This window comes from Cricetulus griseus, assembly GCF_003668045.3.
Source record: "Cricetulus griseus strain 17A/GY chromosome 1 unlocalized genomic scaffold, alternate assembly CriGri-PICRH-1.0 chr1_0, whole genome shotgun sequence".
NCBI classification, from domain to species: domain Eukaryota; kingdom Metazoa; phylum Chordata; class Mammalia; order Rodentia; family Cricetidae; genus Cricetulus; species Cricetulus griseus.
Window position 1 is genome coordinate 23404709 of NW_023276806.1, and position 24954 is coordinate 23429662.

The window sequence follows — 24954 nt, forward strand, 5'->3', positions numbered from 1 at the left end:
TTATTGGAAATAGTCATCTTTGAGTCATAAAGTGGTGGCCATATGTCATTCTAAATGTGCCACATGAATCTAGATTTGCTTGAATTAATTTCATGTTTTCATACTTATTTACATTCCTTATCATTTCATATTATTAAATGAAGTGGGGGTTGAATTTCAAAGTCATTTAACAAGCAACATAAAATTCTAAACTTTTCATCGACATTTATAAAATGGAAGAATTTTGAGCTGTCAACTGTGATGTTGTCATTGAATAGCAAGTTTCACTTCCCAGTGTCTATTATCTTGTCACATGTCCACAGCACAGATGGGTTAGATGGGGAAAGAAGCACCAGGCTTCAGTATAGAACACTAGTACATTTGAGTCCTTAACACCAAAGCCCTGGCTTATTCTGGGTTTCATTCTCTGTTGGTAGAGAAGCCAAGATCCTCTCCTTTCATCATCATCCCTGCAACTCTGTCTCCTACAGCTTATGGGATTGACATGAAAACTGTGGCGCATGTAAATAACTTTGAAAACACATTGTTTTAGAAATAGCAAGAAATTATTCAGATCTTTTTGATTCTGATATTTTGAGTCAGTGCCTTACTAAATGGCTAAAGATTGTTGCATAGGACAGGCTGACATCAAACTCAGGGTCTTCCTACCTCCACCTTCCAAGTGATAGGGTCATGGCCAAGGCTGTCAAGCTCCCTCTAAATCCTCTGAGTATTTATGACTCCAGTAACAGAACTCAGGGGACTTAGATACATTGTCCCTTGTATTTACTTACCCTTCCCCCTCCAATTGTACATCTCAGTTTTACAGGAAGACAGAGAAGTTGAGAGTGTCTGCACACACACACACACACACACACACACACACACACACACACACACACACATATTGTGTATCCCCACAAGAGCTGGGGGTAACATTCACTTCATTCAGTGACTATGAACAATCATTTAAGGGACCATCTAACCTTACTGTCCCATTTCTGGCATGAGGAGAGCAGTAAGTGATTGTTGATATTGTTTGTGATAGGTTTAGAAAGTTGAGCCATGCTTAAATTAGTTCCAGGCTATCGAGGAGGTAAAGTCTGCTGTCAAACTGTATATTATGAACCCCAAACATTTATACTTGTAACATTTTCACCGTACAATTTTTTTTTCTTGAAAGATGGCCTAAAGTGGCATTCTCTGGTTCCATAACACATCTCTGATCACCTCACTTTCTTGTTTTCCAAGAACACAAGAAGTAAAATATACTTTCACTGTATGTGTGTACACGCCAAGTATATATGTTTATGATGTGTACTTACATATATACAATATATGTGTGTGTGTGTGTGTGTGTGTGTGTGTGTGTGTGTGTGTGTTGTGAAAAAATGCCTAGCTCTTTATCATAGAAGAAAACTGGGGGAAAATGAGCAAGGGATGCTGGAGTGGTCCTCACTGCTATGGCCCGGGTACATCCATTATACAACACACCTTTACTGACATCCGTGCTGTCTGATTCTGTGATGTAAATTTGCTTTAAAATGCCCTTATCACAACTTTTCCCATATCTTCATTATGAATTGAGAACAGGCCTTCTGTTTCATTGGAAGTCTGCCAGTAGAGCAGAATATTTCTCTTACATGCTCTTCCAGGCAGATTTGATAGACAGCCTGACTCCCAGCCTCTGACCCTGATGCTCTGATGTGATAGGAAAGCGGGATGACCTACTCAAGTGGGGTTTTCCCGAGTGTCATACACAGACACCTGACCCTCTGGCCAAGCCAGGCAGCTCTTGGTGCGCAAATAGAACCCACCACTTCTTGTTCTAGTCCTTTGGTTATTTTGATTAATTTGTTTACTGCCACAGTGTCCTCCATCATCTCTGCTTTTGAATGTTTTATGATCATAACTGGATGTCCTCAATGCCACCAACATGCGGTTTGTTTCTTGCAAAACTCTAAGCTGTGCCTTCAATGAGCATTTTGGCTTGGTTTATAGAATCAGATGACTTGGCATGTCACTAAGAGGGCGTCCTGTGTTGATTTACTTACCTTGCTGTTTGGAGCCTCCAGTAAGAATACTATCCCTGTATCCTTGGGAAAGTTATTAACCCTTCACACTCAGATTTTCATGCACTTAATGAGAATCAGAAAAACAACCTAACTCAAATGTACATTGCAAATTAAGTAAAATTAATGCTAACATTGAAAATTAACTTTGTAAAACTTATAGCATTTTATTCTATATAGAAAATATTAAGTAAGCTATCCTTGATAAGCATTAATAATTAAGCTATTTCAGCTATCATATATAAGTATAACTTTATTTTCTACTTTGGTCTCTATTTCTTCTGCTGCTTTCTGATATTTAGTAACGTTTGGATAAGTGTTTCAATAAAACTAACTAAAAATTGTCTTCTTTGACAAGCTATTGTATTTTTTTACCAACTGGACTTTGCTTATGTTGAATTAATATTGTTTCTGTTTTATTTTAAAGACAGTTTAACTTTCTAGTGAGTTGTAAATTTTTATAAAATTGTCTTGGGCAAGGGGCAGACTGTTTAATCTTTTATTCATTCACCTCACTCATATGTTAATCAATGCAAATCCCAGGTAACGTAAAGCAATCCTGACCTTACTATTAAAATGCCACATTCTAGAATGATACAAAATTGCTCAGATAACTAGGCAAAATGTTAAGGTGCATGCTAGAAAATGAGCTGAGGCAGGGTTTCACTGTTCCCTTGGTGCTAGGCCATTGTTGGTTTCTGTGGATTTTTTAATTTATTCTTTTAAGTTTCATTTTACCCTCCAACCACAGTTCTCCCTCCCAACCCCTTCTGCTCCCCCAACCCCCCTTGCCCTGTCAACCCCCAGCCTACTCCTCCACATAGGTAAAGGCTCCCATGAAGAATCAACAAAGTCTGACATAGGTTAGGAGAGGGCCAGGCCCCTCTCCCATGCATTAAGGCTGAGCATGGAATCCCACCATAGCGAATGGGCTCCAACAAGCCAGCTCACGTACCAGGTTTGTATTGCCAGAAGCCCCTCGAATAGTCCAAGCTTCACAACTGTCCCCCACATCCAGAGGGCCTAATTTGGTCCCCCCTGGAGTCTCCACAGCTGTCAATTGTAGGAGAACGCCTGCTTAGGGGCTAGCTACAGGTCTGCCTGACCACGCCTTCGAGGGCGTGGTCAGGGTGACATAGAGTAGAGTAAGAGTTTGAGTTAGCTGAGTTTTGCGTTCAGTTTTTCAGCCCCTTTCGGCTTGCGTACAGACTGCTGCCATGCTGGCTGGCTAGGTCGCTCTGTAAGTAAGGCTTTTCCCTATTAAATACCCTTATATTTCTACTTGGCTCCGTATTGGTAATTTCCCACTATAGTCAGTCTAGAGTTCATGAATGGTTTAGCTCTCCCTATAGATTTCTACATCATGATCTTGGCCTCCTTTGCTCATATATTCCCTCCTCCCTCTCTTTGACTGGATTCCTGGAGTTCAGCTGATGCTTGGTTGTGGATCTCTGTGTCTGGTTTTGTCAGTTACTGGATGAAGTCTCTATGATGATAGTTGGGGTATTTCCCAGTCTGATTTCAGGGGCTGACCTGTTTGGACATCCTATCCACTATTGCTAGGAGTCTTAGCTGGGGTCATCCTTATGGATTCTTGGGAATTATTCTAGCACTAGGTTTCTTCCTAAGCCTATAGTGGCTCTCTCTATTAAGATATCTCTTTCATTGCTCTTACACTGCATCCCTCCATCCCAATCATCCCATCCCCTCATGTTCTTTCCCTTCCCCCTTACCAACCCCTGTAGATTTCATCCAATTTCCCTTCCCAGGCCAATCCATGTGTACCTCCTAGGGTCCTCCTTGTTATTCAGCTTCTCTGAAGCTGGGATTTTAGTCTGGTTATCCCTTGCTTTACATCTAATATCCACTTATGAGTGAGTACATACCATGTTTGACTTTCTGAGTCTGGGTCACCTCACTCAGGATGGTCTTTTCTATCTACATATTGATGTTTTTAAAGACTGTTTGGTGACACACATATTCAGGCCTACACTACCCTACCCATCAAATACTTTATCCAGCCTTTGGACAATAAATAGTGGCCTCCATTTAAAAGCAGAAAATTCCTTCCAAAGATCCTCACAGCTGAAGCCTAAGGTGAGTGAAGCTGAGCAGACAAGTTGACTTAAGTCCATATTACTCTACACAATGAAGAGTGCTGCTTTGAGATTCAAATAGCTGCTGGCCATGCTCTGGCCCCTTTTGAACTAGTTGTAACTTCTTTTGGGCCATGGCTATGAAGATTAGGAATTCTTTTCACCAGTAGCTGAATCTGCGAGATGAATTACTCCTGGCTTTAAAATGCTAAGCTGTTCCCCTACACCAAGCAAAATGCTTTGTGACAGAATGCAGTGCTGTGGGCTTATTGTACAACAGACATAAAATAAACACAGTGACATCTCAGTGTCTTGGCGATGGACTCCACAAAATCAAATTTATTTCAGTACTGCAAGCTAAAAAAGAAAACCGTCAGACATCAGAACTAAAGTAAATGTTTTTCTGCCAAAGTGAGCATATTGTTTGCACTGATTCTCTTCAAATTTGATTCGATATACAAGTATTAGACAAATAAATTTCTTTAATAACAATGCTTTTCCTTCTACCAGAAAAGGTTTCTACTTTACATTATCTTAAATTCATTCAGTTACAGAAAATTCACGTTTAAGAGGTTTGTGCTATTATCAACTTATCAGTGTATTTTGCTATCATCTGTGGTTCCTTTGGGTGGTGCATCAAGAATGTTTCTTGTGGAGAAGTAATGTTCCTTGAACAGAAAATCTGCATGGACACACTGCCAATGTACTCATCAGAGGGCAATACCATAGTAACTGCCTTTGGGTAACTGATATGAATGGAGCCTGACAACTGAGATAGAGTGGTTATGCTGGGTTTAATAAGAACACATATATGAGAGAGAGAGAGAGAGAGAGAGAGAGAGAGAGAGAGAGAGAGAGAGAGAGAGAGAGAATCTCAAGGTTGTTTTCTTTTTCTTTCTAATGAAGCACTTCAGGACTAGCAGAGACAGCCTGAGCATTGAAGCCAGAAGTGTTATTTAGCCTCTCACCACATCTTCAATCAATCAATGTTTCACCTTTCCTTGCTGTTAGTCTCCCATGTTTCACAATCTTGAATCAATTGGAATCAGCTCTCCTTATTACATATTTGGAAACTGAGATGATCTCAGCCGAATGAATACTGAGAATCCAATTGCAGCAACATACCCTTTAAGGATTGTTCTGTCTAATTTGTCAAATAACACTTATTTGTTCATAGTAATAGTATAAAATTAAACAGTCTTTTGTTTCATTTGTCAAATAACACTTATTATCTAGCAACTGAAGAGTATAATTTTTGTAGGAAATTGCTAAGTATCTAACTGGCATTTTATGTTTGCTTCTGGCTTGAATTCAGACACCGCTCGTACCTCTTATTTTAGACAAATCACTGTAAAGATGGCAGTGAAGCCTTTTGTTGCTCAGCCGTTTGACCATTTGCCTCTTGGACCCTGACTCAAATTACTAAAGGCTCAGAAACAGCAGACATCGAGTTTTTGAAAATTGTCAATACAAATGCAAACTTGGCCCTTTGCCTTCACTGACTTATATGGTAGAAGGCATATAAGTCTGCCTACTGCCTACCTTCTACTTGGTGTTCCTTCATAGTATATCATTTTTAAATTTGATTTGATTAGAATATTCAAAACAAGTTAACGATTTATGTCCTTGTCATGGTGGTGCTTTACATGTCCTCTACTGACCTTTATTAACTAGATTTAAATTTAAAACTAAAACCAATGTCTAGACTTTGGAATACTCAGTAGTAAACTTTGTGCTACTGTCTGGTGCATGTTCCTATCTTTGCCATGGTAACCAGAATGAATGATACTGTAGGTGTGGCAACTGCAGAGTCACATGCTTTCCCAAGGTCTTTTATCACCTCCTCGATGCTCACTATTGGACTCTGTGCCCCATCAATGCCAATGTCTTGTCTCTTCTCTTCTCATTCTTGTTATGAAATGCCTTATGTGTGGCATGGGTTGTACCCTCCATAACTTTCTGCTAGAAGAAAAGATGTCAATTTAAAACTAATCTAAACAAGTATCTGTGTCATAAACATTGACATGATGTTTACTACCTTGTAGGATTGTTTGAGATTCCTTCTGCCTCCATCCTGCTGGCCTCCAGCTCTTCCATGACTTTACAAAGGAAGCTAGACAGAATAGAATCTCAGGCACATAGGAGTGCATTGCCTACACCCCATGCCCAGGTGCCCTGCTTAATGCCTATGAGTATGAAGAGATACTGCCTGAACCTATGATAATGTTTGTCCTATTATCCTCTGTACCTAAATTAGCTATAATTTTAGAAGATTTTAAACTAGGAAAAGTATCCAGTTGTAATCTTTTATGGATTTGGACCATTTGGTTTTATTCTTTATATTCAAGTTTGAATACAACTAATCTTTATTCAACCTTGCAACTGAATATAAATGTTGACATAAAATTGGCTATGTGAAAATTACAGTGACGTAAAATTTAACTCTATAGTGAAACAACATTCTTAATACAGATAGCAGTGTCTTCTATTTGCCAAACTTAATTCCAAGTACTTGACTATCAGTTGTATTTTTCAGTAACTATGAGGTGAGGTACGTTTAAGCTCTCTTGGGGTCTAGAGAGGCCAAACCAGAAAGGAATTCACTGACCTAATGTGAGTAATCACGGGAGAGAAAGATTTGAATCCAAATCTGTCCAATGGCTTCCTGTATCTCAGAACTCAGAACCTGTGGAATCCATATGTGTTCAGAAGGGTGCTGATTAGAAAGGTATTCCACCAATCAGCAGCGGCTGCACTGCACCTTGCTACAACCAAGGCATTCCACCAGTCAGCAGAGGCTGCACTGCACCTTGCTAAAACCAAGGCATCCACCAATCAGCAGAGGCTGCACTGCACCATGCTACAACTAAGGCATTCCACCAGTCAGCAGAGGCTGCACTGCACCATGCTAAAACCAAGGCATTCTACCAGTCAACAGAGGCTGCACTGCACCATGCAACAACTAAGGCATTCCACCACCAGTCAGCAGAGGCTGCACTGCACCATGCTACAACCAAGCTTCGGTGAACAAGTGCTGCCTCCAGGCTTCCTATCACAGTTTACATCTTATGAAAAAGTATCACCTGCAGTGTGGATCCTGTGGATTTTCTTCTTGCCTTATTATCTTTATGGACCACCCAGTCTGGCTTTTGCTTTTCCTTGCTAGAACACCCACATTCATTCTTCCACCAATTCACTTGTCCCTTGATCCATTAGGTCAGTAAACATACATTAGCTGCTGCCACTAAGTTCAGGATGAGTTTCGCAAACCCTTCTCATCGTTCACAACCCAGTCCTAGATATTTTATAATGAATGATTTCTTTAGTATCTTGTGCTGAAATCTTGAAGCAAAACACAAAATTATAATTTCTTGGTATATTTTACATTGATTTTTTTCAAGCCAAATAGCCAGCCTCTTAGGGGAATATTAACATTACCTCGCCCTGCCTTCTTAGAAATTGACACTTCTTATAGCATCATACACAGAGAATATCCTTAAGAAATATCCACTGCCTGATTGATCCATGTCTCTGAGAGCAATGTTACTTGCAGATGGTGCTGAGAACTTTCTGGGATGCAGTTGTTTTGAGTATTTTGGGGAAAGTTCTCTAAACCAGAAACTCCTCCTTCTGTAAGATGTTTCAGCTCAGTTCTGAGTATCATTCGGAAATCAGAAAAGGTTAAAAAAGAATGGTGCTCTTCTGTTTAGTTTGGACCTCTGACTGTGATTCCCCGTCTTTGTATCCCTGTCACTTTTCTCTTTCTTGTACTGATTCACTGAAGCCCTTCCCCCCACTGCTTCCTCCCCATGCAGCTTCATCTCTAAAATATCAACACAGTTCTGTGTTGCCTCATAATCACTGTACTGTTGAGAAGTTTGTAAAAGTATTAAATTTATCTATTTAATTTCATGGCCAGTTTGTCATCTTATACTTTGGAAAGGAATGAGGCAGGAGTTGAACAAGTATATTTAATAATCACTGTTCAGTAGCCCAGGTGTAACTGCTCTTCTGAAGTCTCTAAAGCATGATTTTGACTCTATACTTGGAATTCAGTTCTGTCAGTCAGACTTCTCAATTCTGTCTTACTGATCACATCAGAAGTTTATCTGTCCACTATAAAACTAGTCCCTGTTTTTCAGACATTGAAAGACTCTCTATTTTATACTCATGTGTCCACTCCAAATATATTTTCAAGTGTTCCTAGATCCGATACAAAGGATATTTAAGCTGAACATGTTCTCTCTGGACCTCCAGCTTAGTTCTCGATTGCACTGAAAATGTGGTGTTAATCAGTGTCCTCATCACTGAAGGATTTTACAAAGAAGGCTTTAGCCTGAGAGCTGGCCACCAGACATGCAGTAGAAATTTTCTTGGTCATATTTGACTCCTTTCCTCCACCCTTTGACAGCATAGTTCGAAAACAAGCTGTCTGCACCATCTCTGTAGCTCTTGCCTGTAATGTAATCTCACGCTCTGGTGTCCTTAGCTTATATTTTGAAAACCAAATTCTTGAGTATAGTTACCATCTGACTCTTTGTCCCACTGCTTTGGGAAGGAAACCTTGTACAGGATGCATCCCATTCTTTGCCCACACTTAGCTTTTTAAGACTCTTTGGGCTGGTGAATCCACACAACATCATCTTTCTCCTCACCAGAGTCACCAGCAACTCTCCTTGAAAGCCAGATAAACTGGTTTCAAAGCTCTTCTTTTGAAGTTTGGTGAAGCATCTAACTTGGTGATACATTTGAAACCCTTCCTCTTGATTTTTCTGTTGTGTCTCTATTTAGATGTTTTTCCCTTGCCTGTCCTTCCGTCCTCGGTCTACAATGCCTAGAGTCTACCTTCAGGAGGTGTGGAGAGTTTCTGGGTGACCCAGCTATTGGCAGATGTGGGGTATTGAAATCAGTCAACATCACTGTGTTGTAGTCAACTTTTAATTCTCTTTTATCTGTAGTGATGATTTCTTAAAATAAGTGAAATAGACTCTCTTGTTTCCCTTGATCTTCCAGTAATGAGTAATTTTGACTTTATCTTTAATTTCTTCTTTTAATAACAGTGTATGTACTATATAGAAACCCGATTAAATGTTTAACAAATGTATGAACAAAATCAGGCTTCAAAAAAGAAGCCATGTTTTCTTAAAAGTATTTATAACAAGGAAAATCTATTCAGTCCACATTATACTCATTAAACACCCACTAAATGGTAGAGATGTGTTGGATTCTATTATTATGATTTGACCTTCCTCATAAAGTGGGGGACATATTATTACCCACATTTCACAGGGTAGATATTGAGATTTAGAGTTAAGTATTTTGCCTGACATCACAGATCTGATAAATTACACAGCTGTGATTTGACTTTCAGATGATCTACAGTCCTTACTTTGTCTACTAGAACACACAGCCAAGTGTTAAAGTATCTAGATGTCAAAGTAGCATGAGACTTTTCTTTGATGCCCTCTTGGATTTTGCATATTAGTTATTAATGTATTATTAGATCTAGCATACTTTTAATATATGATTGTAAGGACCTTGATGAGAAAACATTTGGTTTTCCAACATATTCTAACATATATTAAAATATTTCTAAGTAGGTTCATTCCTGAGAAGACAATTACTCATAATAATATGATATATGTAATTTGGGCCATAGACAAAATGTGGAAGGTTCCTTTGGGATATTATTGGGTTTGGGATGTTTATATGGCTTAAATCATGACACGAAACTTATTCCAATACATTTCAATTTTTATACTTATACCTAGACACTTGTGCAGTAGGTCTTTTTAAAATTTTTTCTCCATTTTTATTTACATTAAAAACAAGATTGTTTTACATGTCAACCCCAGTTCCCTCTCCTTCTCCTCCTCCCATGCCCCCCAACTAATACTCTACCTATCCCTAATACCTTCTGCTCCCCAGGTAGGTTGAGGCCTTCATAGGGGGTCTTCAGAGTCTATCATATCCTTTGGGATAGGTCCTAGGTCCAACCCCATGTGTCTAGGCTAGATGTATGGTATTTTTTTCCATGGTTAAAAAGTAAAAAACATTCCTTTGTGCGATTTTGAGAGTACTATAGACTTTTAAAGTATATACTTTGCCTACATTATAAAATGTACAGGTTATTCTAATTGGAAATGAAGGATATATATGTGTGTGTGTGTGTCACAATGATTATAATATAAATACCTACAAATATCATCCAACACATCAGTGTTATCTTCCATATATTACATTTAGGAGAAAGGAATGAGGACTAAAATGAATTATGAGACTCAATAAAGTACTGAGGCACTTTTTCTTTAATCTTTATTTGTTATTCTTATGATTCCCTGGAAAACTAGAGGATATGATGCTTTCATTAAGAACATCCATTAAAAAATAAATCAACTCCATTGGGTTCTCATTGGCCAATGTAGAAAGTAAAGAAAATTGATGAGATCAGTGCACCGGTCAAATACCTCAGCACACCACAGCTACAAAATTGTGTAAAGAGTACCAATGTGGATTCTCATGGCTTAGAACAAATGGCCTCTTTATTTCCATCAGTTCTGTTAAGAACAAATGCATATCTTTGAATAAGCCACCTTGAAGTTTGTGTTTAAAATGTGTGGTCCCCAGGCAGGCTATGGTGTCCCACACCTGTATTCCCAGCACTTGGGAGGCAGAGGCAAGCAGATCTCTGTGAGTTTGAGGCCAGCCTGGTCTACAAAGCTACACAGAGAAACCCTGTCTCAAAAAAGAAAAAAGATACCTGTGTTCCTTGTTAAATACAGTCACACCCCATCCTTTGCTCTATGCAATTTTTCACAAATACGGTTGCTGTCACTTGGCTTTCTCTAGAGGAGCTGTATGTTCCCCAATTATAAGCCCTCCATTTCCTCAGGGAGTTTAAACAAAACTAGCTCTTCCAGAGATAGTGATATTTTGTTTTTTGTCAGTAAGTCTGTCTTCTACATGTAGTATGATCTGGGGTGTGAGTTTGCAGTGGAATGAATGCTTAGCATGTGGGAAGACGTGGGTTCAAGCCTCGCCACTGCTAAATAAAAAGTTAATAAGTAAATAAATACTAGAACTGACTTCAAAAAGGCATACCAACAGAAATAAGTGAGCTTTCTTCCTTATAAAGACATAGAATAAACATCTTTAAAATTTTACTGCTTACATTGGATCATAATATACCTGATATAATTAATATCATTAATAATAAAATAATAAAAGGAAAAGTTTTAAGAGAACTGTTTATATTTTTGCAGGCCTTTACCAGACCCAAACTCATGATCATTGCTTTCCTCAAGTGTTAAAACAGTTGTTATGTTTCTTTTTAAAATCAACTTTTTATTCATGATGGATGGCTTTCTCACTTGTGCTTTGAATGTATCATTGATCACATGTAGATGGTTATAACCAGAGTCAGTAATAAAGAAGAATTAAGTATTTAATAAAACTTTAGAAGAAGCATTTTCCCTGTAGGTAAGATTAATGCACATCATTAAAAGTTACCTTCTTTCCTTTCAGATCCAAAACATTAGCAAAAATAATGAGCAAGAAAATGACTATGAAGAGGATGTTACCTCATTTTCTACAAATCCACCCTGTAAGTTTTCCTCTACTCTGTGAATACATATAGGTTTTATCGTATGGCGTGTGAAACTCAAAAACAAGACTGAAAAGAAAATGTGGGAATGTATTTCATCAATCAAAGGATTTTTCGAATGATATTTCAGTAAAAATGTTTTGCCTATATGGGCCAATTTAAACAATTCACAAGGTCAAGATTTAATAATCAAATGTGAGTTTATGAAAAATTACAAAAGTCACATTGATAATCTTTTCTGAGTATTTGAAAACTGTGTTTCCAAATTTGTTTTGAAAAACATAATTGCATTCTTGGTGAAGCTGTGTCCTCTCCACTGTGGAGTGGGGAGCTGAGGCAAGTATGTGTCTAAGGTCCTCCATGCCATAGACATGGAATTTATGTCTAACATCTGAAGATGAATTCAGTGTTCGTACATGTTCAGGCCATGTCTCATTAGCATGCAATGGCTTGCTTACCATCTTCACCAGCATTTGTGATGGGCGTCTCACCCTTCAATTCAGAAAGCCTTGATTCCTGTTTTACCCAATGTCTCCTCCTGCTGATTCCCTCCTCAGCCAGAGAGAATGCCTTTTCCTTTTAAGTTAGTTCGAAATTCTTGAAGTTACTCTGGACTTTTGTTCTTTTTCTCCCACTATACATCCACTCCATCATAATACTATTGATTGCACTTTCAAAATATTTCCAGCATTCAACCAGTTGTCATTCATTGTTCATTGATTTTTGTCCTAGAGACGAGGATTATGCCTCTGCCTCGGGATATGGGTGGTAGCCACTCCCTGCACACCCTCTTCCTCCCTGGGTCATCCTAACTCCCTTCTTGCTTCATCTGCATATCATAACCCCCGTTTTAACATTTCTTTCTTTTCATTTCCCTTTGCTTGTACCTTTCTCCACTGTGCTCAGCATCATTCAGCATTATATTTCACCTATCTGATTCTTCATTCATGGCCTGTCCCTTCATCTAAAATACTTGTCTTGGGAAATTAGGATTGTTTTGTTCATGTCCATGTGGCCTATATGCAGTGCGTGATCAATGCTCAGTTATACACTGTGACCACAAGCTTTTCAAAGGACAGGCTTATAGGCAAATCAGACAAAATGCAACACAAAGCTTACCAAGTATACTTTGATAAAATCCTTCAAACATTATCATAATATGTACGTGAATACTACATATTAAATTAATTAATTAAAAGGTTAGTAGGTTATATACTTTATCACGTTAATGATAAAAGGTTATGATAAAGCTTATTATTAATAATGATCACACATGTATCATAATATTCTACCCTCTGAAGAACTGCCAATAACAAAAGAATGTTATTGCAGTTTTTTGTAACAAAAATGTCTCATCTCTACAGCTGAAACTGAGAGCTCCCTCAGCTGTGAAACCAAGATTGGGCTCAGCTACCAGTTTTCGTGGGCATGGGAGAGATCAAAGAACCCCAGTCAATATCACAGTAATGACAGGGCTTGCTGAACCCTTTGCCTACTATCCTTAACTTGCCAGGGCTGAATACATCTGCCAAGCACCTTGAATGTCTGTTCCTAGTCAGTGTCAAGAAACACTGATTCTAGAACTAAAGGGCTGGTGTACTTAGCTGTTATTCTAGGCAGATGACTGATTTTCTTAGACAAAATAGTGAAGCATCTTCAGGTACTTGCAGCTGAGCAATAGCTTCCAGTCATCCCATCATCTACTCCGTCAACATGTCCAGGGATCAGTTAACTTTAGGGTCACCGTTTAGGTGTCAGGAATAGAAAACTGAAGGGAACCTCCGAAGAAAAATCATACACACACACACACACACACACACACACACACACACACACACACCACATCTATAACATAGCACACACTTAAACACTCCCCTACACACATACCCCACATACACCACACATATATACAATAAACAACACACACCATACCATACACATCACACATATAGAACACACCATGCACTTAACACCCCACATACATACTCATGCACACCACACATACACACTAATATATATATATATATATATATATATATATATATATACACACACATAGCACAACATAGCACATACACACACACACACCACAGAAGTCTGCTTGCTCTTCTCAGACTAGTATTTATAAAATCTAAGTTCAGTTCATGAAGCAAAAACTGGGTCTTTCCTCTTCCTCATGTGAAAGAAAAGATTGTCCAGGGCACCATTACAGGCATTCTTTTCCCTGAGTCTAATTTTTCTCAAACTGCTGAAAGTTTTCCACTGTGTGACTTCATTTCTCAAACAACAAAGAACAAATGTTTTCTCCCCCCCCACACACACACCGTTTTATTTGATATTTAAAGGTATATTTTAGTTTAGCAAAATTTGAAAACAATTCTTTTTCATTTTGAAAATGATGAGGCATATTCCAACGTCTGCTCGAAAGATCAAAAAGATTGTCTTTCATTTTTCCTTTTAAAAAGACAAAATTGTATAAATTGTTTTACAGATGTGAAGTTATTGCAGCTTAATGTTGTGCTTTTCTTGGTTGGTTAGAGTATTATTGTATAATACAAAAGTTTATGTGGTATGCTTCCTAGACTATAGGGACATTGTCTCAGTCACCTGGTTAAATTGCAGAACAGAATGCACTTCATCATTAGATATGCTTCTCTGGGGGAAAAAGACATTTTACCAAGCAACATTTTCAAAAATTAATGAGGTACCGCTAATAATTTATGGTTGTTATTTATACAAATTATTACAATGCCCATTCTCAGCACTAAGTAGTATTATAATAAATCTTTGGAGATGTGAAGCAGAGGCACAGATTCATTTTCAACAGTTTCTCCACAGAATCAAAATATCTCTGTACATGTGGCTGTGTCGTGTACGCAGGAAACAAGATGTGATGGAGTGTTGAGTCTCGGCAGCTTTTTTACTATACAACACGTCACAAAAGTGTGTTAACTGTTCTACAATTTCTGTGCAAATTTTCAATGTGTATAAGTGAAATTGCTCAATCTCATTCTAAATAGCTACACAGCCCCCAGTATTTCATCATGAACTCGGGAAGACACACAGACGGAGCACAGACAGATCTGAAGAAGCTGAAAGGGCTGGGGACATAGGGGAGAAAGAACCAAGTGCTGAGGCAAGAGCCAGCCTGCCAGAGGTCGATGGTGACAGCTCTGAGAAGCAGTATGACGATTTGTATGTGTTCATTCCTGGAATTGATGCAGAAAGCAACTCACAGGAGCCTCTCCCATACTGCAGACCGCCTCTGCCCCCACCCCGACCAGGGACTGCTGCCTCCCAACTAGAAAGACCTCACCTCACCTCACAAGGTAAGCCTACAGGAAGGAATGCAAAGAAATGATTTGTTCCAAGGCTTCTACACAACATATGGTACAATGTTGAATCTGTGGAGACATGATCAGATTCCAGAATCAAGGGTGATTCTCTTATCTTTAACAACTGAAGCTATGGAAAGATAACATGAGATGATCTACTTACCTTTTCTCTTCGCCCCCTCAAAAAATAAAATTTCCTTGCAAAGCTTAGGAATGTAAATATGATAAATAACAATACTAAAACAACTGTAATAATTTGGAAAGAATCTGTAGTGAGGCACATAAAATGAACTTGGTACATTCTGTGGGAAAGTTCAGGATTCTGGCCAGGAGAAGGCTGTTAGGGGAAATTTTGCAGTGAGCCTGGGCACTTTGCTTTCCTGGTACTTGGTCTCCCTGGAAGCTAGATTCTCCATAGCCTAAAAACCCCTGGCACCAGGGTCATTCATCACCGTCACCAACTTCATTCATCTATTTTGTGCTTAACCTTCAAGTTATAAACTGTTATCATGAAGAAAATTTCATAACAAAGACTGTTTTGTCTCATGTGCCATAACTAATATATTTTACTTGTCAGATCCTAGAAGACTATCAAATGTATGAACACTGCTTGAAACAGTGAAATTTGAAGTGGTTCAGCACTTTGAGACACGGTTCGGCAGTTAAGAGCACTTGCTGCTCTTTTGCAGAGGACCCAGGTTCAATTCCCAGAACCTACATGATGGCTCATAGCTGTCTGTAACTCTATTCCAATGGATCTGCCCCCCTTTTCTGGCCTCTTTGGGCACTACCTACACTTGGTCCACAAGCATACATGCAGGCAAATACTCATGAACATGAAATAAAAATATATTCTCAAGTAAATTTTGAAACCATAAAATTTAGCATTACCTGTGTCTGGGAAAGCTCCTGTTTATTAATAAACTGCACTCGGGTTCTACACTACATTAGAAAACCAAACCTGGGAGGTACTTCTCTGGCTTATTCAGACTGCATTCCATTGTTCACCTATATGCCAAGCCTTTGTGGACCTGTAAGAGGGAGGAGTTACCACATAAAAATCTGTGGGAGAAGAAAACATGCCAGAAGCAAAATGGTCACAAAATTCTACTGCATTTTTCATATTTGAAATTGTTTTTTTAAATAATAAAGATGGAAATATTATCTGTTTGAGATTAAATATCTGTAAGATATAGTATTACATTATAAGTCTTCATAAGTTTTCATATACAATATGTCAGTTAGCTAAGAAACCTAATGCCACTATTTCATAAATTAACCAGATTCCTATGACCAAAATTATAATCTTGGCTAATGTATATCCTGAAAAATACCACACATAAGAGGCAAAGGCCTCCCTGCAAAAAACCTCATTGCTTTTATTTAAAAAACATATTCTCACATTTGTTTGCTTAATATTTTCATATTTTTGTATATAAACTACACAAAGTAATGGGCTTCATTATAACATACATGATATATATGCATATATATTCATATATATATATATATATATATAAAATTATTTTCATCACATTCATTTGCCAATACTTTCTTGTCCCCTTCTCACGAGTCCCCTTTCTCTTGCCAGTTGATCCCCTTTTACATATTTTTATCCATTTCATCTTTTCACCCATAGCACTTAAAAGTGAGTAGAAAAGAAAATGGCGCCATTTGTCAAGATATTTTTATAAATTTTCTTCTTTTACTTTTACTTTTTAGATTTATTGACTTTTAACTTTATATGTATAAATTTTTGGCTGGCCTGAAAAACTGTTTGTGTACTATGGCATGTGCACTGGAATCCGTGGGACTAGGGTTAAGGATGCTTGTAAACCAGTCTATGTGGGCTGGTAATCAAATACTCTTGGCCACTGAGTCTATTTGTCAAGATCTGTCCCGGAGCTATAGAAAATAGGCATCAAATTCTATGAGTGAGACTTGCAGACATATTCATTGGATAAACTACTAATATACACCACTCTGAAGCATCTTTTTACCTTCACAACAATCATGAGACTGAACCATCATGATGACCCAGCTGCCACTCAGATGCAAGGCCAGAGAGCATATAATGAAAAAATGCTACATACCTCCAGGGTTCTTCTCTTTTCTGCACACATGTGCCCCATTATTTCAGCAGCTGGGGTGACTGGCTCATAGGAATGATTCATTTAATATTTATTAGTATACAACCTGGGGTGAGAAAACTCAGACCCCACTCCTTAAGGCAAAGCACAAGCTGATGCTTTGGAAGATAAAAAGTAAAATGTATGATTTCTAGTATAAGTCCAACTTCAGAAAGAGTTGGAAAGGGAGGTGGGTGGAGAACATCTCAGGAAATGGGTTCATAAAAGTGAGACAGTTGACACATTTTGCTAAAAATGAAGTGCTGTAAAAGTCTTTCCCACACACTTAATCAGGTTTCACCGGAGGCTGTCAGGGAAACAGAAGTCATGAAGCTGAAATCTCAAAGCCATATTATTCATGCAGAAAGAGGCAAGGTGTAATGATTTTAAAGCTGGTGCCAGGCATATAGGAAATTAACACTTCTTACATTAAACTAACCAGAAGAATATAGTTTAAGATGCTTTGGAAGAGCGTCATGGTCACTCCTCCCAGAACTACCAAAAGCAATTCCTGAATATTCTTATAAAAATACTTTCATGTGGTTCTATTAGTTGTATTTCCTCTGAGCATCTAGGTTTTCCCACTACAATTCCAATTGCAATAATAATTATCAGATCTGTGCTATCTGACACAAGCAAGTTGAAAAAGAAAGAGTTAATAGCTATATCCATAGTGAAAACCTTCTCATCAGCCTAGCAGAGGGCCATGGGTTATTTTTAACTTATTACCCAGAGTGTTTCATATGCTTGTCTGCTTAACAACTGCTATGAAGATGTCTTAGCATATTCTTGCAAAGCAGGTAAATGTTCTTCTATGGACCCCTAAAAGACTCTGAATCTGCAATTGCATTCTAATAACACAACTAATCCTTAAGCCAGTGATTATCCACACCGTCGGTTACATCAAGGCCTCCACTTTGGTGCAATGTTACTAAGTGAGTGTTACTGTGTTCACTAATGTTACTGTGAAAACCAAGAGTTTCACTTTAGAAAGTCAGTTTGTCATAGCAGAGAAGCTAAGACAGACGAAGAAAGTATGGTGGTTGGTCTCTCGTATCACTTCAGAAAAATTAGGTTTTAGATAAAATAGTCAATACAATCAGTAGGAAAGGAAGATGTCTTACTAGGGAAAAAAACACCTGAGTTTTATGCTTAAAAACAACCCCTTTGGGGCATTTGGAGCCTGAGATATAGATTTATGACTCAATCTCCTGATATCAAATATATCCCTAAAATAATGTTGGAGGAATAATATTTTTGAAAATGTATCTTAAAGAATTTTCTCTGTAGAACTAGGAATGCCAAGCTGTGTAAGTGAATCAAACAACTGACTTCCCTTTTTGAATTTTGATAGTAGTATATAAGTATTTTACTAGAAACAGGCCTGTTGTTCATATTGTTTCAATGGCATTATTTGAGTAAGCTGATTTGAGATGATATAGGAAATTAAAAACAGTAAGAAGAATATTGCATAAAATACAATGTAAACCCAAACTAAATGTTTCCTAAGCAGGGAGGATGATGGAAGACCAAGTGGAAAGAAGTCAAAACTGGAGTTATCTCAGTGCGAGACAAGAGACAAGAGAGGAACCCAGCAAAGAAGAAAGGAGAGGGGATGAAGGACAGAAGGCAGAGGAGCAGGAGGAGGAGGAGGAAAACCCATATGCATTTGCGGAGACTGATGACAATGAGTACGACATGATACTGGCCAGTAAGAGTGTAAAGAAAAGAACTGGAAATCGCTCTTTCATTATAAATAGACCTCCTGCTCCCACCCCCCGGCCCACTCACGTCCCTTTCAAAGAAGAAACGACACCTTACATAGCTCAAGGTAATATTTTGTTATTTATGGATAAATTTATGGATAAATTTTTCAACTTTCAAATTTTGTGTGCCTGGATGTTTTAACTGTATGTATGTCTGTGTACCATGGGCATGCCTAGTACCCACAGAAGCCAGAAGAGGGTGTTGAATGCTCTGAAAATAGAATTACAGAGAATTGCTACTGGGTGGGTGCTGGAATTTGAACCTGAGTCGTTTGAAAGAACTGCCAGTGATTTTTAATCATTGAGCCATGTTTCCAGCCCATATATCTTGATCTTTTGTTGTTGTTCTTCGGTTTACAAGAGAAATGGTGTTGGGAGATGAGGTAGAAAGTGAAGGAATTAATGCTTAAAAATTCTAAATGTGTCTTTTCAATTCACAGGTAAGTTACATTGGCCCAATTTTTAATATAATATTTTATTAACTCCTTGAAAATTTTATGCATGCATACAATATCATATTTATCCACATTTCTTCCAGATTTTCCTTCCCCCTCCCAACTTCCAGTCATTTTTTTTAAAATCAATGTAGTCTAATTTATGTTGCCTACATACCTATAGTAGTGGAACCATCAACTAGAACAAGGTTTACCTACCAAGGACCATATGCTCAAAGAAAACTGAGATTCCCACTCATAGAAACCATTAACTGCCGGTGGTTCCTTATTTAGGTGTGGGCTTTCTGAGCCCTTCTTCTCTCCTGCTGTGATGTTGTGCTGGTCTCACACAAACAACCAAGGCTGCTGTGAGTTCATGGATGCAGCAGTCTTACTCTGTCCAGAAGATACTGTTTTGTTCCATTTTCCTTGCTCTTACAATCCTTCTGTTTCTTTTCCACAATGGTCCCTGAACCTTGGAGATAAAGAGGTGACATACATGCCCTATTTGTGACTGAGCATTTCATGGACATTCAGTCTTGGCCTTTGAGCAGTTGTGAGTTTCTGTGTTAACTATACCATTCATTGCACCAATAAACTTCTCTGATTAAGTATGAGACCTGTATTAATCTGAGAGTTGAGAGATATGAACTTAGAGGGAAGTTTGATATTATATCCATTTAGCAAAATAATAAAAGTAGGTTCACCCATGGGGCCTGTAATCTCCCCAGCCATGAGTTCTTGGCCAGGTTTACAGTGTAAGGTAAACATTTCCTCCTGGGGAATGGGCCTTACATACAAGCAGCAAGCAGTTAGTAACCTGCATAACATCTGTACTGTTACAGTACCCATGGACATAGCTTCCCATGGCCATCACTATTATAGTCCAGAGGGTTCATAAGACTCAGGTTATCTTCCTGTACTATGAAATCTAGAGAGTAAATCTTCAGCTTCTTAGGTTATAGGCCATGGAGAAATCTAATTTGCACTGAGTGTGTAGTGTCCACAGCAATAGGGTCTTGCCATTAGGGTAAGATATGGTGGGCAGCTAAGAGCCTTGAAAATAAAAAGTATTGTTTGTGGCTGTCTCTGACATATCTCTGACCTATAACTCAAGGATGATATCTCCTAATCTGGCAATGGGCTTTTTATGGTCTCCTGGGAGACCATAATCCACTGTGTAGGGTAACTACAGTTAAACTCTCCTATAAAATGTTTCAATATGGCTTTTCCAATCATTCTTTGTATTAATTATCCCTCCCTACTCTACCCTCCCCTCTTTCATACCTCTCCCCACTTAAACCTTTATCCTCATTATTTCCACCATTTCTTTTTAAATTTAGGAAAATGGAAAAAGGAGTGTGGAAATTATATAAATATGTTATTCATATATTAAACTCTCAAAAGAAATGAAAATTTAAAATAAATGGAGAAATAATTTAAAAAATTTGATCATGCTTTCTAATTCTTCATTAACAAAGATGGACTTCATTTGATAGCTCTTTTTTGTAAATTTTTTGTTAGTTCAAATAAGGAACAAGCTTATTTTGCATGTCAATCCCTCTCCCTCTCCTGCCCATACCCCCGGCCTAACCTCCACCCCATCTACCCTCCACTCCCCAGACAGGGCCCTGGACAGGGGCTCCCCAAAGTCCACCACATCATCCTGGGCCAGGCCTAGGCCCTCCCCCATGTGTCCAGGGCAAGAGAGCATCCCTTCACCTGGGATGAGCTCTCAAACTCCCTTCTTACACCACGGAAAAATACTAATCCACTACCAGGGGCCTCCTAGAGTGCAGAGGCCTCCTCATTGACATCCATGTTCAGGGGTCTGATTCAGTCCTGTGCTGGCCTCCAGACAGCAGTCTGGGGTGTATGTGCTCCCCCTTGTTCAGGCCAGCTATTTCTGTGGGGTTAACCAGCCTGCTACCGACCCCTTTGATCTTCATTCCTCCCTCTCTGCAACTAGGTTCCAGAGTTCAGTTCAGTGTATATCTGTGGGTGTCTGCCTCTGCTTCCATCAGCCACTGGATGAGGGCTCTAGGATGGCATAAAAAGTAGTCATCAATCTCATTATAGGGGAATGGCGTTTAAGTTATCCTCTCCACCATTGCCTAGATTGTCAGTTTGTGTCATCCTTGTAGATCTCTGGAGATCTCCCTAGTGCCATATCTCTCCCCAGATCTATAATGGCTCCCTCTAAATAGTATCTCTCATCCTGCTCTCCCCCGTTCTTCCCCCAACTCAATATTTCTGCTCCTCCATTTCCTCCTCTCCTCTCTTCTCCTCCTCTCATTCTGGCAGCTCCCTCTCCCCTACCCTCATTCTACCAATTAGCTCATGAGTTCCTGCCCCTTCCCATTCCTAGGGTCCATGCATTTTTCCCGTAGAGTCCTTCTTGTTTCCTAGTTTCTTTGGTGAAGAGGATTGTAGGTTGGTAATCCTTTGCTCTATGTCTAAAATTCATATATGAGTGAGTACATACCATGTTTGTCTTTTTGTGACTGGGTGACCTCCTCACTCCGAATGGTTTCATCTAGTTCCATACATTTGCCTGTGAAATTCAAGGTTCCCTTGCTTTTTCTGCTGAGTAGTACTCCATTGTATAAATATACCACATTCTCTCTATCCATTTTTCAGTTGAGGGGCATCTAGGTTGCTTTCATGTTCTGGCTATTACAATTAATGCTTCTATGAACATGGCTGAACATATGTCCTTGTTATATGGACGTGCATTATTTGGGTATATGCCCAAGAGAAAAATTGATGGTTCTTGAAGTAGACTGATTCCCATTTTTCTGAGCAACTGCCATACTGATTTCCAAAGTGGTCTTACAAGTTTGCACTCCCACGAGCAATGGAGTGTTGTTCCTTTTGCTCCAAATCCTCTCCAGCAAAGATTTTCATTGGTGTTTTTGATTATAGCCATTTTGACAGGTGTGAGGTGCTATCTCAGAGTTGTTTTGAGTTGCATTTCACTGATGGCCAAGGATTTTGAGCACTTTCTTAAGTGTCTTTCAGTCACTTCAGATTCCTCTGTTTAGAATGCTCTATTTAGTTCTGCACCCCACTTTTTAATTTCATTGTTTGGTGTATTGGTGGCTAGCTTCTTAAGTTCATTGTATATTTTGGAAATCAGCCCTCTGTCAGATGTGGGCTTGGTGAAGATATTTTCCTGTTCTGTGGGCTATTGTTTTGTCTTACTGACTATGTTCTTTGCCTTACAGAGCTTCTCAGTTTCAGAAGGTCCCATTTATTAATTGCAGATCACAATGTCTGTTCTACTGGTGTAATGTTCAGGAAGAAGTCTCCTGTGCCAATTCGTTCAAGGGCATCTCCCACTTTCTCTTCTAGAAGATTCAGTGTGGCTGGATTTATGTTGAGATCTTTGATCTGTTTGCACTTAAGTTTTGTGGATGGTGATAGATATGGATCTATCTGCAATCTTCTGCATGTCTGAATCCAGTTGTGCGAGCACCATTTGTTGAAGATGCTATCTTTCTTCCATTTTATGGATTTAGCATGTTTATCAAAAATAAGGTGTTCATAGATGTGTGGATTAATATCAGGGTTTTCAATTCGATTCCATTGGTCTATCTGTCAATTTTTGTGCCAATGCCAAGCTGTTTTCAGAATTATGGCTCTATAATAGAGCTTGAAGTCAAGGATGGTGATGCCTCCAGAAGATCCTTTATTGTACAGAGTTGTTTTGGCTATCCTGGTTTGTTTTTTCATGTACAGTTGAGTAGTGTTCTTTCAAGGTCTGTGAAAAACTGTGTTAGGATCTGTAGATTACTTTTGGCAAGATTGCCATTTTTACCATGTTGATTCTACCGATCCAAGAGCATGGGAGATCGTCCCAATTTCTGGTATCTTCTTTAATTTCTTTCTGTAAAGACTCAAAGTTCTCACTGTACAGGTATTTCACTTTTTTGGGTAGTGTTACCCCAAGATATTTTATGTTGCTTGTGGATATTGTGAAGGGTGATGTTTCTCTGATTTCTTTCTCATTGCATTTATCATCTGTATATAGTAGGACTACTGATTTTTTTAGTTAATTTTGTATCCTGCTACTTTGCTGAAGGGGTTTATCAGCTGTAGGAATTCCCTGGTAGAGTTTTTCGGGTCACTTATGTAGACTATCATATCATCTGCAAATAGTGAATATTTGACGTCTTCCTTTCCAATTTGTATCTCTTTGATCGCCTTTTCTTGTCTTATTGCTCTAGCTAGAACTTGAAGTACAATATTGAAGAGATATGGAGAAAGTGGACAGCCTTGTCTTGATGCTGATTTTAGAGGAAACACTTTGTGTTTCTCTCCATTTAGTTTGATGGTGGCTGTTGCTTTGGTGTATATTGCTTTTATCATGTTTATATATGTTCTTGTTATTCCTGTTCTCTCCAAGATTTTTATCATGAAGGGAGGTTGGATTTTTGTCAAAGGCTTTTTCAGCATCTAGTGAGATGATCATGTGTTTTTTCTTTTTCAGTTTGTTTATATGGTGGATTACATTGATGGATTTTCATATGTTAAACCATTCTTGCATCCCTGGAATGAAGCCTACTTGATCATAATGGATGATTTTTCTGATGTGTTCTTGGATTCGATTCGCCAATATTTTGTTGAGTATTTTTGCATTGATGTTCATGAGGGATATTGGTCTGTAGTTCTCTTTTTTAGTTGTATCTTTGTGTGGCTTGCGTATCAAAGTGATTGTAGTCTCATACAAAGAGTTTGGCAGTGTCCCTTCTGCTTCTATTGTGTGGAACAATTTGAGGAGTATGGGTATTAGCTCTTGTTTGAATTTCTGGTAGAATTCTGCAGTGAAGCCATCTGGCCCTGGGCTTTTTTTGGTTGGGAAGCTTTTGATGACTGTTTCTATTTCATTAAAGGCTATAGGTCGATTTACACTGCTTATCTGTTCTTGGTTTAATTTGGGTAAGTGATATCTATCCAGAAAATTCTCTATTTCCTTTTGATTTTCAAATTTTGTGGAGTAGAGGTTTTCAAAGTATGACCTGATGATTCTCTGGATTTCTTCACTGTCCATTGTTATATCCCCTTTTTTGTTTCTGATTTTGTTAATTAGCATGCTCTCTCTCTCTGCCTTTTGGTTAGTTTGGCTAGAGGTTTGTCTATCTTGTTGATCTTCTCAAAGAACCAACTCCTTGTTTCATTGAATCTTTGTACTGTTTTCCTAGTTTCTACTTTATTGATTTCAGCTGTCAATTTGATTATTTCCTGGCATCTACTCCTACTTGGTGAGTTTGCTTCTTTTTGCTCTAAAGCTTTCAGTTGTTCTGTCAATTCTCTAGTGTGACTTTCCTCCAGTTTCTTCATTTGGGCACTTAGTGCTGTGAACTTTCTTCTTAGCACTGCTTTCAGAGTATCCCATAAGTTTGGGTATGTTGTGTACATTCTCATTAAATTCTAGGAAGTCTTCAATTTCTTTTTTTATTTCTTCCTCAACACAGGAATGGTGCAATTGGGTGTTATTCAATTCCCATGAGTTTGTACATTTTCTACAATTTGTATTG

The 24954-nt window shown here is 38.5% G+C and overlaps 1 protein-coding gene across 8 annotated transcripts in view; it reads left to right on the top strand.

Annotated features, from left to right (window-relative positions):
* Positions 1-24954, top strand: part of Bank1 (B cell scaffold protein with ankyrin repeats 1) — a 286273-nt gene that overhangs the window by 219619 nt on the left and 41700 nt on the right. For 7 of the 8 annotated variants that reach the window (XR_003481292.2, XM_027395774.2, XM_027395775.2 and 4 more), the window contains 3 exons: positions 11672-11750; positions 14771-15079; positions 18725-19045. Coding sequence is in view for 7 of the 8 variants with exons in the window: in XM_027395774.2 (XP_027251575.1) it covers positions 11672-11750; positions 14771-15079; positions 18725-19045 (709 nt within the window). In the remaining variant the exon portion in view is untranslated. The remainder of the gene's footprint in view (positions 1-11671; positions 11751-14770; positions 15080-18724; positions 19046-24954) is intronic. The other variant, XM_027395776.2, reaches the window with a different exon arrangement.